Source organism: Ranitomeya variabilis, chromosome 1 (assembly GCF_051348905.1).
Source record: "Ranitomeya variabilis isolate aRanVar5 chromosome 1, aRanVar5.hap1, whole genome shotgun sequence".
NCBI lineage: Eukaryota > Metazoa > Chordata > Amphibia > Anura > Dendrobatidae > Ranitomeya > Ranitomeya variabilis.
This window is the reverse complement of record NC_135232.1, coordinates 1152151737-1152166548: the sequence shown is the minus strand read 5'-3', so window position 1 is coordinate 1152166548 and position 14812 is coordinate 1152151737. Positions and strand designations below refer to the sequence as shown.

At 44.9% G+C, this 14812-nt stretch overlaps 1 protein-coding gene across 1 annotated transcript in view; it reads right to left on the bottom strand.

The window, feature by feature from the left end:
• LOC143801035 (vomeronasal type-2 receptor 26-like) overlaps positions 1-14473 on the bottom strand; it is a 172350-nt gene extending 157877 nt beyond the window's left edge. Inside the window, exons 1-2 of the mRNA XM_077281225.1 lie at positions 13637-14473; positions 13385-13471 (exon numbers count right to left, since the gene is read on the bottom strand). Of these exons, the coding sequence (XP_077137340.1) occupies positions 13385-13471; positions 13637-14473 (924 nt within the window). The remainder of the gene's footprint in view (positions 1-13384; positions 13472-13636) is intronic.
• Between the last annotated feature and the right edge of the window lie 339 nt (positions 14474-14812).

Genomic DNA, 14812 nt, shown 5'->3' with positions numbered 1-14812 from the left:
GCCCACTCGTTCGCATTGGCACTGGCACAGGGCCCCTCAAAGTACGGCGATGTGTTTGCACGGCGGGGGCGCCTCCCTCCGGCAGCGACACTTTTGTGTACTCTGAGGGGCCCTGTGCCAGTGACGTCGCCAACGAGTATGCCCCCCACCTGATGAAGGAACCTGCACTTTCATCTGCACCTTCCTCTTTGTCACCGTGTAAGGTGGTATAGTATGCGGGAATGGGAACCTGACTTTCAGCAGGGTCAGATTGTGGCTGTGGAGCGTGCAAGGGGAATGTAGTGGTCTGGGTCAATGTACCACAAGACTCATCTAGCACTGGCTGGGCAAAGGGCAGGATGAGGAGGGAGCACAGATATAGGCCCAAATAATAAAGTAGGCTAAATGCAGTTCAAAATTGGTAACAGGACTAACCAGGCGGCATTGCTTTGTTCAGTGAAGTAGAAAACCCAGGAGCGGCAGACACCGTTAGTAGGGCCCAACCACACTAGTAGGCCAAATGCAGTTTAATATTAAAAGCATAGGCCGAAAGCATGAAGATTGAAGCTCAGGAAAATAACACAGGACAACACCAAGGTGCGACAGACACCATTACTAGTTCAAGTTTAAGTGTTTTTAATAATGTTCTGTGTGTAGTTCACAAATAAAGATTTTTTGATTCTTTAAACCTATTGTTGTGGGGATCCCAATCTCTATGCATACACTGTTGTTTGTCTATAGACACCATTACTAGGGCCCAACCAAACAAGTAGTTTAATATTTAAATTGTAGGCCGAAAGCCTGAAGATTAAAGCACAAGAAAGTCAAACAGGGGGAAACCCAGGAGCAGCAGACACCGTTACTAGGCCCACCCAAACTGGTAGCCCAAATGCAGTTTAATATTTTAATTGTAGGCCGAAAGCCTGAAGATTGAAGCTCAAGAAAATAACACAGGAGAAAACCCAGGAGCGGCAGTCACCGATACTAGGCCCACCCAAACTAGTAGCCCAAATGCAGTTTAATATTTTTAATTGTAGGCCGAAAGCCTGAAGATTGAAGCTCAGGAAAATAACACAGGAGAAAACCCAGGAGCGGCAGACACCGATATTAGGCCCACCCAAACTAGTAGCCCAAATGCAGTTTAATATTTTAATTGTAGGCCAAAAGCCAGAAGATTGAAGCTCAAGAAAACCAAACAGGAGAAAACCCAGGAGCCACAGACATCGTTACTAGGCCCACCCAAACTAGTAGCCCAAATGCAGTTTAATATTTTAATTGTAGGCCAAAAGCCTGAAGATTGAAGCTCAGGAAAATACCACATGAGAAAACCCAGGAGCGGCAGACACTGTTACTAGGCCCAACCAAACTAGTAAGCCCAAATGCAGTTTAAAATTTTAATTGTAGGCCGAAAGCCTGAAGATTGAAGCTCAGGAAAATAACACAGGAGAAACCCCAGGAGCGGCAGACACCGTTACTAAGCCCACCCAAACTAGTAGCCCAAATGCAGTTTAATATTTTAATTGTAGGCTGAAAGCCTGAAGATTGAAGCTCAAGAAAACCAAACAGGAGAAAACCTAGGAGCTGCAGACACCGTTACTAGGCCCACCCAAACTAGTAGCCCAAATGCAGTTTAATATTTTAATTGTAGGCCGAAAGCCTGAAGATTGAAGCTCAAGAAAACCAAACAGGAGAAAACCCAGGAGCGGCAGACACCGTTTCTAGGCCCACCCAAACTAGTAGCCCAAATGCAGTTTAATATTTAAATTGTAGGCCGAAAGCCTGAAGATTGAAGCTCAAGAAAACCAAACAGGAGAAAACCCAGGAGCGGCAGACGGCGTTACTAGGCCCACCCAAACTAATAGCCCAAATGCAGTTTAATATTTTAATTGTAGGCCGAAAACCTGAAGATTGAAGCTCAGGAAAGTTAACCTGGAGAACACCTTGGAGAGGCAGAGACCGTTAGTAGGCCCCAACCAAACTAATAGGCCAACTGTAGTGTTATATTAACAACTACTTAATGAGAGCCTGAAGATTGAAGCTCAGGCAAGTAAACCTGGAGAACACCTTGCAGTGGCAGACACCGTTAATAGGCCCCAACCAAACTAGTAGGCCAACTGCAGTGTTATATTAACAACTACCTAATGAGAGCCTGAAGATTGAAGCTCAGGCAAGTAAACCTGGAGAACACCTTGGAGAGGCAGAGACCGTTAGTAGGCCCCAACCAAACTATCAAGAACCAATCACCAAAGCAATAGATACACCACGCAGACCAAATGTATCAACTATAATTTTTTAATACTGTTTGGCAGTGATACAATATATGAATATAAATAAAATTACAAAAAATGTATTATGAAATATTAAAAAAATGCATGACAGAACAGTATATATAAAAATTGATATGCAAGTACCCCCTAAGCACAGTACAACAATATAAAATATATATCTGTGCAAGGTATGATGTTTTCCCCTATTTCCTGAGATTCTAATAAAATCCAATAAAAAACAAGTGAAAGAAATCCATGAAAAAATCCATAAAAAAATCGATAAAAAAACTCCAATTATATTGTGCAAATATGTGCAAAATTGTGCAAAATTAGTGCAATAATATTAAAGTGCAATATATAAAGGAGACTAATATCAATATCAGAGAGTAGGATATCACCTACTCAACGCAAGACTGTGCTCGCAAAGTGCTAGGTGCTTAAAGAAAGATTTCCCAGGAAACTCGCAAAAATGTATATGTGTAATCACTTATTACCTTGGGGTACCGGACCGTCCTGCATGCATACACGCCCTACTCTCTGATATTGATATTAGTCTCCTTTATATATTGCACTTTAATATTTTTAAGTTTTAAGGGAAATTTTTTTTTTTTTTTTTTTTTTTCCTTCAGAGTTTTGCTGCCTAGCCCTTAATTGCTGTCTAGCTGCTTCTTACCTCCTCTTAACCCTTGAATGGCTCTGATCTTAGCTGTTTAACATGGATGTCCAGAGTTTGGCTTCCAGCCTGAGTAATCTCGCGGCAAAAGTTCAAAACATACAGGATTTTGTTGTTCACACTCCCATGTCTGAACCTAGAATTCCTATTCCAGAGTTCTTTTCTGGAGATAGATCTACCTTCCTGAATTTCAGGAACAATTGTAAATTGTTTCTTTCTTTAAAATCTCGCTCCTCTGGAGACCCTGCTCAACAGGTCAAGATTGTAATATCTTTCCTGCGGGGCGACCCTCAGAATTGGGCATTTGCATTGGCACCAGGGGATCCTGCATTGCTCAGTGTGGATGCGTTTTTTCTGGCATTGGGATTGCTCTATGAGGAACCTAACCTGGAGATTCAGGCTGAAAAGGCTTTATTAGCCCTCTCTCAGGGGCATGATGAAGCGGAAATATATTGTCAAAAATTTCGGAAATGGTCGGTGCTTACTCAGTGGAATGAGTGCGCCCTGGCTGCAAACTTCAGAAATGGTCTTTCTGAGGCCATTAAGGATATTATGGTGGGGTTCCCTACGCCTACAGGTCTGAATGAGTCTATGGCTATGGCCATTCAGATTGATCGGCGTTTACGGGAGCGCAAACCCGTGCACCAGTTGGCGGTGTCTTCTGAACAGGCACCTGAGACTATGCAATGTGATAGAATTCAGTCCAGAAGTGAACGGCAAAATTATAGGCGGAAAAATGGATTGTGTTTTTATTGTGGTGATTCAGCTCATGTTATATCAGCATGCTCTAAACGCACAAAAAGGGTTGATAAATCTTTTGCCATTGGTACTCTGCAGCCTAAGTTCATTTTGTCTGTGACTCTGATTTTTTCACTGTCTTCCATTTCCGTCGATGCCTATGTGGATTCGGGCGCTGCCCTGAGTCTTATGGATTGGTCATTTGCTAAACGCTGCGGTTTTAGTCTGGAGCCTCTGGAAGTTCCTATTCCTCTGAAGGGAATTGACTCTACACCATTGGCTATGAATAAACCGCAGTACTGGACACAAGTGACCATGCGCATGACTCCCGTTCATCAGGAGGTGATTCGCTTCCTTGTACTGTATAATTTACATGATGTACTAGTGCTTGGTCTGCCATGGTTGCAAACTCATAATCCTGTCCTGGACTGGAAAACAATGTCTGTGTTAAGCTGGGGATGTCAGGGGGTTCATGATGATGCACCTCCGATTTCAATCGCTTCATCTACTCCTTCTGAGGTCCCTGCGTTTTTGTCTGACTATAGGGATGTTTTTGAGGAGCCTAAGCTCAATTCGCTCCCTCCGCATAGAGATTGTGACTGTGCTATAGAATTGATTCCTGGCAGTAAGTTCCCTAAGGGTCGTTTATTTAATCTGTCACTACCAGAGCATACTGCTATGCGGAATTATATTAAGGAGTCCTTGGAAAAGGGACATATTCGTCCATCTTCGTCCCCTCTGGGAGCAGGTTTTTTTTTCGTGGCAAAAAAAGATGGTTCCCTGAGGCCTTGTATAGATTATTGCCTTCTAAATAAGATTACAGTCAAATATCAGTATCCATTGCCATTATTAACTGACTTGTTTGCTCGCATTAAGGGGGCTAGGTGGTTCACTAAAATAGATCTTCGCGGTGCGTATAATCTGGTGCGGATAAAACAAGGTGATGAGTGGAAAACCGCATTTAATACGCCTGAGGGCAATTTTGAGTATTTGGTAATGCCTTTTGGACTCTCCAATGCTCCGTCAGTCTTTCAGTCCTTTATGCACAATATTTTCCGTGAATATCTGGATAAGTTTATGATTGTGTATTTGGATGATATTTTGGTGTTTTCTGATGACTGGGAGTCTCATGTTCTACAGGTCAGGAAGGTGTTTCAGGTTCTGCGGGCCAATTCTCTGTTTGTGAAGGGCTCAAAGTGTCTCTTCGGAGTCCAGAAGATTTCTTTTTTGGGGTACATTTTTTCTCCTTCTACTATTGAGATGGATCCCGTTAAGGTTCAGGCAATTTGTGACTGGACACAACCTACATCTGTTAAGAGCCTACAGAAGTTCTTGGGGTTTGCTAATTTTTATCGTCGGTTCATTGCAAATTTTTCCAGTATTGTTAAACCTTTGACTGATTTGACTAAAAAGGGTGCTGATGTTGCTAATTGGTCTCCTGCGGCTGTGGGGGCCTTTCAGGAACTTAAGCGCCGGTTTTCTTCTGCTCCTGTGTTGTGTCAACCAGATGTTTCACTTCCTTTTCAGGTTGAGGTTGATGCTTCCGAGATTGGAGCGGGGGCGGTTTTGTCACAGAGAAGTTCTGATGGCTCGGTGATGAAGCCATGTGCATTCTTCTCTAGAAAATTCTCGCCCGCCGAGCGCAATTATGATGTGGGTAATCGGGAGCTTTTGGCCATGAAGTGGGCATTTGAGGAGTGGCGTCATTGGCTTGAGGGTGCTAAACATCGTGTGGTGGTCTTGACTGATCACAAGAATCTCATTTACCTTGAGTCTGCCAGGCGTTTGAATCCTAGACAGGCTCGTTGGTCGTTGTTTTTTTCTCGTTTCAATTTCGTGGTTTCATACCTGCCAGGTTCAAAGAATGTGAAGGCAGATGCTCTTTCCAGGAGTTTTGTGCCTGACTCTCCTGGAGACTCTGGGCCTACTGGTATCCTTAGGGATGGGGTAATATTGTCCGCCGTATCCCCAGACTTGCGACGTGCATTGCAGGAGTTTCAGGTGGATAAACCGGATCGTTGTCCACCAGAAAGACTGTTTGTTCCAGATGATTGGACCAGTAGAGTCATCTCCGAGGTCCATTCTTCTGTGTTGGCTGGTCATCCTGGAATATTTGGTACTAGAGACTTGGTGGCCAGGTCTTTTTGGTGGCCTTCCTTGTCTAGGGATGTGCGTACCTTTGTGCAGTCTTGTGAAGTGTGTGCTCGAGCTAAGCCTTGCTGTTCTCGGGCCAGTGGGTTGTTGTTATCCTTGCCCATCCCGAAGAGGCCTTGGACGCACATTTCCATGGATTTTATTTCTGATCTCCCGGTTTCACAGAAAATGTCCGTTATCTGGGTTGTGTGTGACCGCTTTTCTAAGATGGTTCATTTGGTGCCCTTGCCTAAGTTGCCTTCCTCCTCTGAGTTGGTCCCTTTATTTTTTCAGAACGTGGTTCGTTTGCATGGGATTCCGGAGAATATCGTTTCGGACAGGGGATCCCAGTTTGTGTCTAGATTTTGGCGGACGTTTTGTGCCAAGATGGGCATTGATTTGTCTTTCTCGTCTGCATTCCATCCTCAGACGAATGGCCAGACGGAGCGAACTAATCAGACCTTGGAAACTTATTTGAGGTGTTTTGTTTCTGCTGACCAAGATGACTGGGTTGCTTTTTTGCCTCTGGCCGAATTTGCTCTTAATAATCGGGCTAGTTCTGCCACGTTGGTCTCTCCTTTTTTTTTGTAATTCGGGGTTTCATCCTCGTTTTTCCTCTGGTCAGGTGGAGTCTTCGGCTTGTCCTGGAGTGGACATGGTGGTGGACAGGCTACATCAGATTTGGAATCAGGTGGTGGACAATTTGAAGTTATCTCAGGAGAAGACTCAGCAGTTTGCTAATCGCCGTCGCCGCGTGGGTCCCCGACTTCTTGTTGGGGATTTGGTGTGGTTGTCTTCTCGTTTTGTCCCTATGAAGGTCTCTTCTCCTAAGTTCAAGCCTCGGTTCATCGGTCCTTATAGGATCTCGGAGATTCTTAACCCTGTATCTTTTCGTTTGGATCTCCCAGCATCGTTTGCTATTCATAATGTGTTCCATCGGTCGTTGTTGCGGAGGTATGAGGTGCCCGTTGTTCCTTCGGTTGAGCCTCCTGCTCCGGTGCTGGTGGAGGGAGAATTGGAGTATGTTATTGAGAAGATCTTGGATTCTCGTGTTTCCAGACGCAAACTCCAGTATTTGGTTAAGTGGAAGGGTTATGGTCAGGAGGATAATTCCTGGGTGGTCGCCTCCGATGTTCATGCGACTGATTTGGTCCGCGCCTTCCATAGAGCTCACCCTGATCGCCCTGGGGGTTCTCGTGAGGGTTCGGTGACCCCTCCTCAAGGGGGGTTTACTGTTGTGGATTCTGTTTGTGGGCTCCCTCTGGTGGTTACTGCTGGTACTGGGTGACTTTGGTGGGTTGCGGCCTTTGGTTTCCACCTGTCCATCAGAGGCTGGGTGTTTCCTATTTTACCTGGCCTTTCTGTCATTCCCTTGCCGGCTATCAATGTATTCAGATGTGCTCTGTTTGGTTCCTGCCTACCTGCTCCCAGATCTTTCAGGATAAGCTAAGTGCTGATTTTCAGTTGTTTGTTTTTTTTGTCCAGCTTGCTTATTATGTCTCTATGCTAGCTGGTAGCTCTAGTGGACTGAGGTTCTCCCCATGTGCCATGAGTTGGCACATGGGTTCTTGTAATCTCAGGATGTTTTTTTTTTGATTAGGGTTTTTTGCTGACCGCTCAGTCCCCTTTTGTATCATTCTGCTTTCTAGTTTACAGCGGGCCTCAATTTGCTAAATCTATATATATCATCTCTATGTGTGTGCCTTCCTCTCATTTCACCGTCAATACATGTGAGGGGGCAACTATATCTTTTGGGGTTCATTCCTCTGGAGGCAAGTGAGGTCTTTATTTTCTCTGCAGTACTAGTTAGCTCTTAGGCTGGTGCGTGGCGTCTAGAACCAACGTAGGCACGCTCCCTGGCTATCTCTAGTTGCGTTTGTCAGGCGTAGGGCAGCGGTCAGCCCAGGTTCCATCACCCTAGAGCTCGTCCGTTATTTATTTGTACTTTGCTTGTCCTGTGCTATCCCTAGCCATTGGGGATTCATGACAATTGAACCAGCAGCACTGAATACTCTTTCTGATAGCACACTAGCAGCTGGGCAAGTGAGCTCCTGTAATGCATATGCTGCCAATTCAGGCCAGGTGTCTATTTTAGATGCCCAGTAATCAAAGGGGAATGACGTGTGAGGGAGAACATCGATAAGGGAGGAAAAATAGTTAGTAACCATACTGGACAAATGTTGTCTCTTGTCACTTTTAATCAATGCTGCAGTACCTGTCGTGTCTGCGGTCATTGCGAAATCACTCCACAACCTGGTCATAAAACCCCTCTGTCCAACGCCACTTCTGATTTGTGCACCTCTAACACCTCTTCCATGTTGCCCCCTGCAGCTCGTGTGAGAACCATCATCGCCGCTGTGTGCTGGGAATGCCTGAACCAAAAGGTCTACAAGAGTTGCTTGTTTGGTAGCCAATATTTGCTCAAGGTTCTCATGTGGCATGATATTTTGCAATTTCCCTTCATAGCGTGGATCCAGGAGGCAGGCCAACCAGTAATTGTCATCGGTCATCATTTTGAGAATGCGAGGGTCCCTTTTTAGGATACACAAGGCATAATCAGCCATGTGGGCCAATGTTCCAGGTGTCAAATCAATGCTTGTGCTGGGCTGAGGAGCACTTTCTGGCAAATCCACATCACTTGTCTCCCACAAAAAACCTGTACCTGACCTTGCACCACCAACACTTTCTATTCCCCCCTGAGATGCTTCTCCCTCCCATAAATAATCATCCCCATCTTCCTCCTCTTCCTCTTCGTCCGCAACCTCGTCCCCGAGACTTCCCTGAGCGCACAATGGCTGACTGTCATCAAGGCTTCCCTCCTCCTCGGCTGCAGACGCCTGCTCCTTAATGTGCATCAAACTTTGCATCAGCAGACGCATTAGTGGAATGCTCATGCTTATGATGGCGTCGTCTGCACTGACCAGCCATGTGCATTCCTCAAAACACTGAACGATTTGACAGAGGTCTTGAAGCTTTGACCACTGCACAGCAGACAACTCCATGTCTGCCATCCAACTGCCTGCCCGTGTATGTGTATCCTCCCGCAAATACATGACAGCACGCCTCTGTTCGCACAGCCTCTGAAGCATGTGCAGTGTAGAGTTCCACCTTGTTGCAACGTCGATTATTAGGTGGTGCTGGGGATGCTTCAACGATCGCTGATGGTTCTGCATACGACTGTAGTGTACGGATGAACGGCGGATATGAGAGCAAAGTCGTCACACCTTGAGGAGCAGGGCTGGTAACCCCGGATAACTTTTCAGGAAGCACTGCACCACCAGGTTAAAGGTGTGAGCCAGGCAAGGTATGTGTTTCAGTTCTGAAAGGGCTATGGCAGCCATAAAATTCCTCCCGTTATCACTGACTACCTTGCCTGCCTCAAGATGTAAACTGCCCAGCCATGACTGAGTTTCTTGCTGCAAGAACTCGGCCAGAACTTCCGCGGTGTGTCTGTTGTCACCCAAGCACTTCATTTCCAACACAGCCTGCTGACGCTTACCACTAGCTGTTCCATAATGGGACACCTCGTGTGCAACACTGGCAGCTGCAGATGAAGTGGTCGTGCGACTGCGCTCTGTGGATGAGCTTTCGCTTCAGCTGGAAGAGGAGGAGGGGTGGCAAATGCCTACAGCCAACTGTTTTCTAGACCATGGGCTAGGCAGAACTGTCCCACTGTGGCTGCTCCCTGTGGACCCTGCATCCACCACATTAACCCAGTGTGCCGTGATGGACATGTAACGTCCCTGACCATGCCTACTGGTCCATGCATCAGTTGTGAGGTGCACCTTTCTACTGACTGATTGCCTCAGTGCATGGAGAATCCGGTCTTTGACATGCTGATGGAGGGTTGGGATGGCTTTTCTCGAAAAGAAGTGTCGACTGGGTAGCTCATAGTGTGGTACTGCGTAGGCCATCAAGGCTTTGAAAGCTTCGCTTTCAACCAAGCGGTAGGGCATCATCTCTAACTATGTAAGTCTAGCAATGTGGGCATTCAAACCCTGTGTACGCGGATGAGAGGGTTAGTACTTTCTTTTCCTAATGAGAGTCTCTTGGAGGGTGAGCTGGACTGGTGAGGTGCATATGATGGGACTTGCGGTGGTGGTGGTGGTGGACATGGCGGATTGAGAGAGGGTTGGTGATGGTATTCTCGATGTAGATCTACATGCTGTGTTTCCTACCAATAAACTTGTGATTCCCTGACTGCTTTGCCCTAGCGACGACACCTCCACATTTGCTGCTGTTGTTGTTCTAACCGGTGAGCTTACAGTGAGGGAAGGAATGTAGCGTTGCTGACTAGCTTCATTGTGAGCGGGTGCAACAACTTTATGGGACGTTTGGTAGCTAGTCCAGGCTTGCAAGTGCATGGTGGTTAAATGTCGACGCATGCAAGTTGTATTTAAACTTTTGACATTCCGACCTCTGCTAAATGTCCTTGAGCATGTCTTACAGATCACTTTGCACTGATCATTTGGATCTTGGTTAAAAAATTGCCAGACTGCACTCTTCCTACTATTGAATATCTTTTCAGGCATTGCACACTGTGCTACTTTAACCGGATGGCCACGCTGTCCGAAAAATGGTTTTGGTTTTGCCAAACTTTTTTGGCCAGAGACGGGCCTGCCAGATGAATGCAAATGTGATGTAGATGGCTGCTGCCAATCCTCCTCCTCCACTTCTGAGCTACTGCCAGCAGCACCCTCTTCCCCCAATGGCTGCCAATCTGGGTCAACAACTGGGTCATCTATCACCTCCTCTTCAATCTCATGTTCAGCTATCTCTGTGTCAACGTGTAAGGTGCTATAACGTTCGGGAATAGGCACCATCGTCTCATCAGGGTCAGTTTCTGGCTCAGTACACTGCGAGGGCAATGTAGTGATGTGAGTCGATGGAACAGCATGACAATCTAGCTGTGGCTGTGCATCAGTGCACTCCATGTTCGAATCATCTTCTAGTGGGCTGTTAACTATTTCCCTTTCTAACCCAGGCACAGTATGTGTAAAGAGCTCCATGGAGTGAACTGTTGTGTCGCCTGACGCATCCTTCACTGTTGTTTTGGGGGAAGGACACAAGGAATCAACTTGTTCCTGACTTGGAGCATCCACCGACGACTGGCTACTTTTCAATTTTGAACTATCCGAAGAGGAGGCGAAAGAGCTAGAGGCAGTCAGCAAGGAAAGCCAAAACTTTTTCCTGCTGCTCCGGCTTTAACAGCGGTTTTCCTACTCCCAGAAAAGGTAGCGTTCGAGGCCTTGTGTAGCCGGACGATGACGCTGGCTCAACAACTCAAGACTTAGGTGCTATTTTGATTTTCCCTCTACCACCCGATGCTCCACCAGCACCACCACCACCACCATCAGCATTACCAGATGGCAATGACCGCCCACGGCCACAACCTCTTCCACCAGCCTTCCTCATTCTTGGGAAAATGTAACCAAACTAACAACCGTTATATGGTACAGAAAAACAAGGTAGAAGGTGTATGTTAACTTGTTGTCAATATAAATCTCCCTTTTTTATGTGTGGGTGAGTGCTGAATAAATCAGGCCCACTGTATGACAGTATAGTTTCTGTGGCACAAAATGACTGACAGAGATAGCACAGACACGACTGGCACAGATGCACAGATTTGTCAATATTATTCTCCCTTTATTTTTTTTTTACATGGGAGACTAGTGAATAAATCAGGCCCAATGCATGACAGTATAGTTTCTGTGGCTGAAAATGACTGACAGAGATACCACAGACACGACTGGCACAGATGCACAGATTTGGCAATATTATCCTCCCTTTATTTTTATTTTTTGGGGGGAGACTAGTGAATAAATCAGGCCTACTATATTACAGTATAGTTTCTGTGGCACAAAATGACTGACAGATACCACAGACAGGACTGGCACAGATGTACAGATTTGGCAATATTATTCTCTCTTTACTTTTTTATATGGGAGACTAGTGAATAAATCAGGCCCACTATATTACAGTATAGTTTCTGTGGCAGAAAATGACTGACAGAGCAACCACAGACATGACTGTCACAGATGCACTGATTGGCAATATAAATCTTCCTTTCTAGGTGTGGGACAGTGCAGAAAAATACAGGCCAACTGTTTTACACTACAGAGTTTCATGGGCAGAAAGTGGCTGGAAGATATATATATAAAAAAAGGGACTGTACTACAATTACTATCTCCCTACAATAATCTCTGAGAAGTATGGCAGGCAGCAATAAAAAGGACTGCTGCACACAAAAGTGTGGACAAACAAACAAGATAGCTGTGCAGAAAGGAAGGAGCAACAGGATTTGTGCTTTTAAAAAAGCAGTTGGTTTTCACAGCGGCGTACAAACAGCAACACAGCTATCAGGGAGCCTTCTAGGGCAGCCCTATAAGCTACAGAGCTGATGAAGAGAAATATAGCCTCCACTGTCCCTGCAAAGAAAAGGTGGTGTTGGACAGTGGAAATCGCTGCAGCACAAGCGGTTTGGTGGTTAGTGGACCCTGCCTAACGCTATCCCTTCTTCTGACGAAGCGGCAGCAACCTCTCCCTATGCTCAGATCGGCAGCAGTAAGATGGTGGTCGGCATGCACGCCCCTTTATAGCCCCTGTGACGCCGCAGAAAGCAAGCAAATCACTGCCATGCCCTTCTCTAAGATGGTGGGGACCGAGAGGTATATCATCACGCTGCCCACACTCTGCGTCCACCTTCATTGGCTGAGAAAAGGCGCTGAAAGCGTCATATGAAACGCGACTTTGGCACGAAGATCGCCGACCACGTGGCCGATCCCACGCTGGGATTGAGTCGGGTTTCACGAAACCCGACTTTGCCAAAAGTCGGCGACTTTTGAAAATGTTCGATCCGTTTCACTCAACCCTACCAGCCACAACTTGCAAAGTTTTAGGCGCTCCATCAAAACACATTGGTTCAGAGCGGCCTATCACGTTCCCAAATCAAAGTAATTTTATGTGTAATTGTGTGTGTGTAGCCCATTCACTATCTCTATCTGTCCCCCACCCCCTGAAGATGGCTGGACCATCATTATAAATACATCATTGTACATACACCCCTGTACTCTGTACACCTCATTGTAGATTGTAAGCTCTCACGAGCAGGGTGGTTTTATATTGCTGTAATCATTATATTATTGTTAATGTTGTTACTTATGACTGTCGTGTTTGAAACTGTTTAACTATAAAGCGCTGCGGAATATGTTGCCGCTATATAAAGATTATTATTATTATTACTGGCAGTAACATCATGCTGCCACACGTTATACTACTCAGTTTCCATGCAGATAGGATAACACTGCCGTGTCTTTGGTGACTAGCACAGGTTTTTGCCTCATGACAGTATTTCTTGTAATCATGTAGATTCTGATCCCGGCTACTGCAGGTTGAATGCTTGTTATCCTGGGTAGGTTTTCCCCTCAGTTCTTGTCTCACTGTCCACCATCAACAGTGATTAACACCCCTCCTTTTTACACATTAATAGGTGGCACTTATTGTTTCTACAGTTTAGTAGGTACATTACAAGCACTAGAGCTTCCCGAAGAAGCAGGGACCGGATCAAGTTCGCTCTACTCTCCATCCCTATTACCATCACTTGGGCTCCTACATTCTCAATCTTGCTGTTATCATTATTTTCTGTTTTTTGGGGGTGTATGATTTTTATTTTGGATTTGTTCTGTCAGATTAAAACAGAAATACAAGTAATGAATTATAAAGTAAAGAAATTATGTAGATGAATTCCATATGGAAAATATATGAGTTTACATACAGAATTCATATTGATGGTAAAGGGAATGACCGAGGCTGTATATGATCACATGTAGAATATAACGCTTCTCACCTCTGCGTGTTTCCATGTTATAGACTGGGTGTTCATGTGAAGCTCTTGGCCACTGACCGCCCATGGTGTAAAATGTCCTACTTCGATATTCTGTACATCCGTATGACCGGGATTATCAGTAACTATCCAGTTTGTTATCTTGTATGAATGTACAGCTTCCCCTTGTTTATTGAAGTAATATGTAGGCTTCATTGGATCCGGTGAAGTCTTCATCATTTGGAGGAAGCGCTGTAGCTTCCGTGTGTATTGTAGAAATCTGGTTGTGGAATTTTCTTCTTGATATTTGTCTTTTACGAATAAGAGCATTTCATGTAGAGCTTTAGCCAGAACTTCTACTGCATAATATAATCTCGGAGAATACCCTGAGGAGAGGTAATTCCTTAAACTTGGCACGATTTCCATCTGTGAATCATTGTCACTGTTCTCTGTCCAATCTGCTGAAATGAAGTAATCTTTATCTCTATAATGTAATAGCAAATATAATAAAATCAACAATCTCTCATCATGGACTACATTGGGATTGTTCCTGCAGTTTTTCACAAAGTCTTCCAAACCAGGAATAGGTTGTGATGAAATGTCCACTACTAGACTTCCGTTCAATAATGGAAAGTCTTTTGGTATAATGTTGTTAATGGAGATCCAGAATGATGGAAAGATGAAAGTTTTGTCAATAAACAGAGAAGAAAATTCATCTATTACAACAACCAGAAAAGAGAAGCTCCCACATATTATAATGATGCTGACTTCTGGATGCTTAAAAATCTCTAACACGTTATACAAATCTTTATTCCTTTTAAGTTTTATGGTGAAGGCCACACAGATCCCATGTTCTCTCATGAGTTTTGTTAGTACCTGCAGTTCATTCTCTTCATTATCATCATCTGATGCTAAAATCCCAACCCAGGTCCAGTCAAAATGCTTCAACAGTTTGGTGATTGCCACATTGTGGATGTGGTGATTTTGGACTGTACTGAAAACATGTGGATAGAGGCGTCTATCAGAAAATGAGCGATCGGTGGATCCATAACTGATCTGCAAAACACATTGGGGGCGACTGATTAATGTGCCGGCAAAACACCTTCACAAGTCACAATATTTTTGAGCAAAAAGGCAATTTGTAGTGATAATCGAATAGTGAAATATTGGGATTTGGGAAAATCGGCACAAATACTTTCT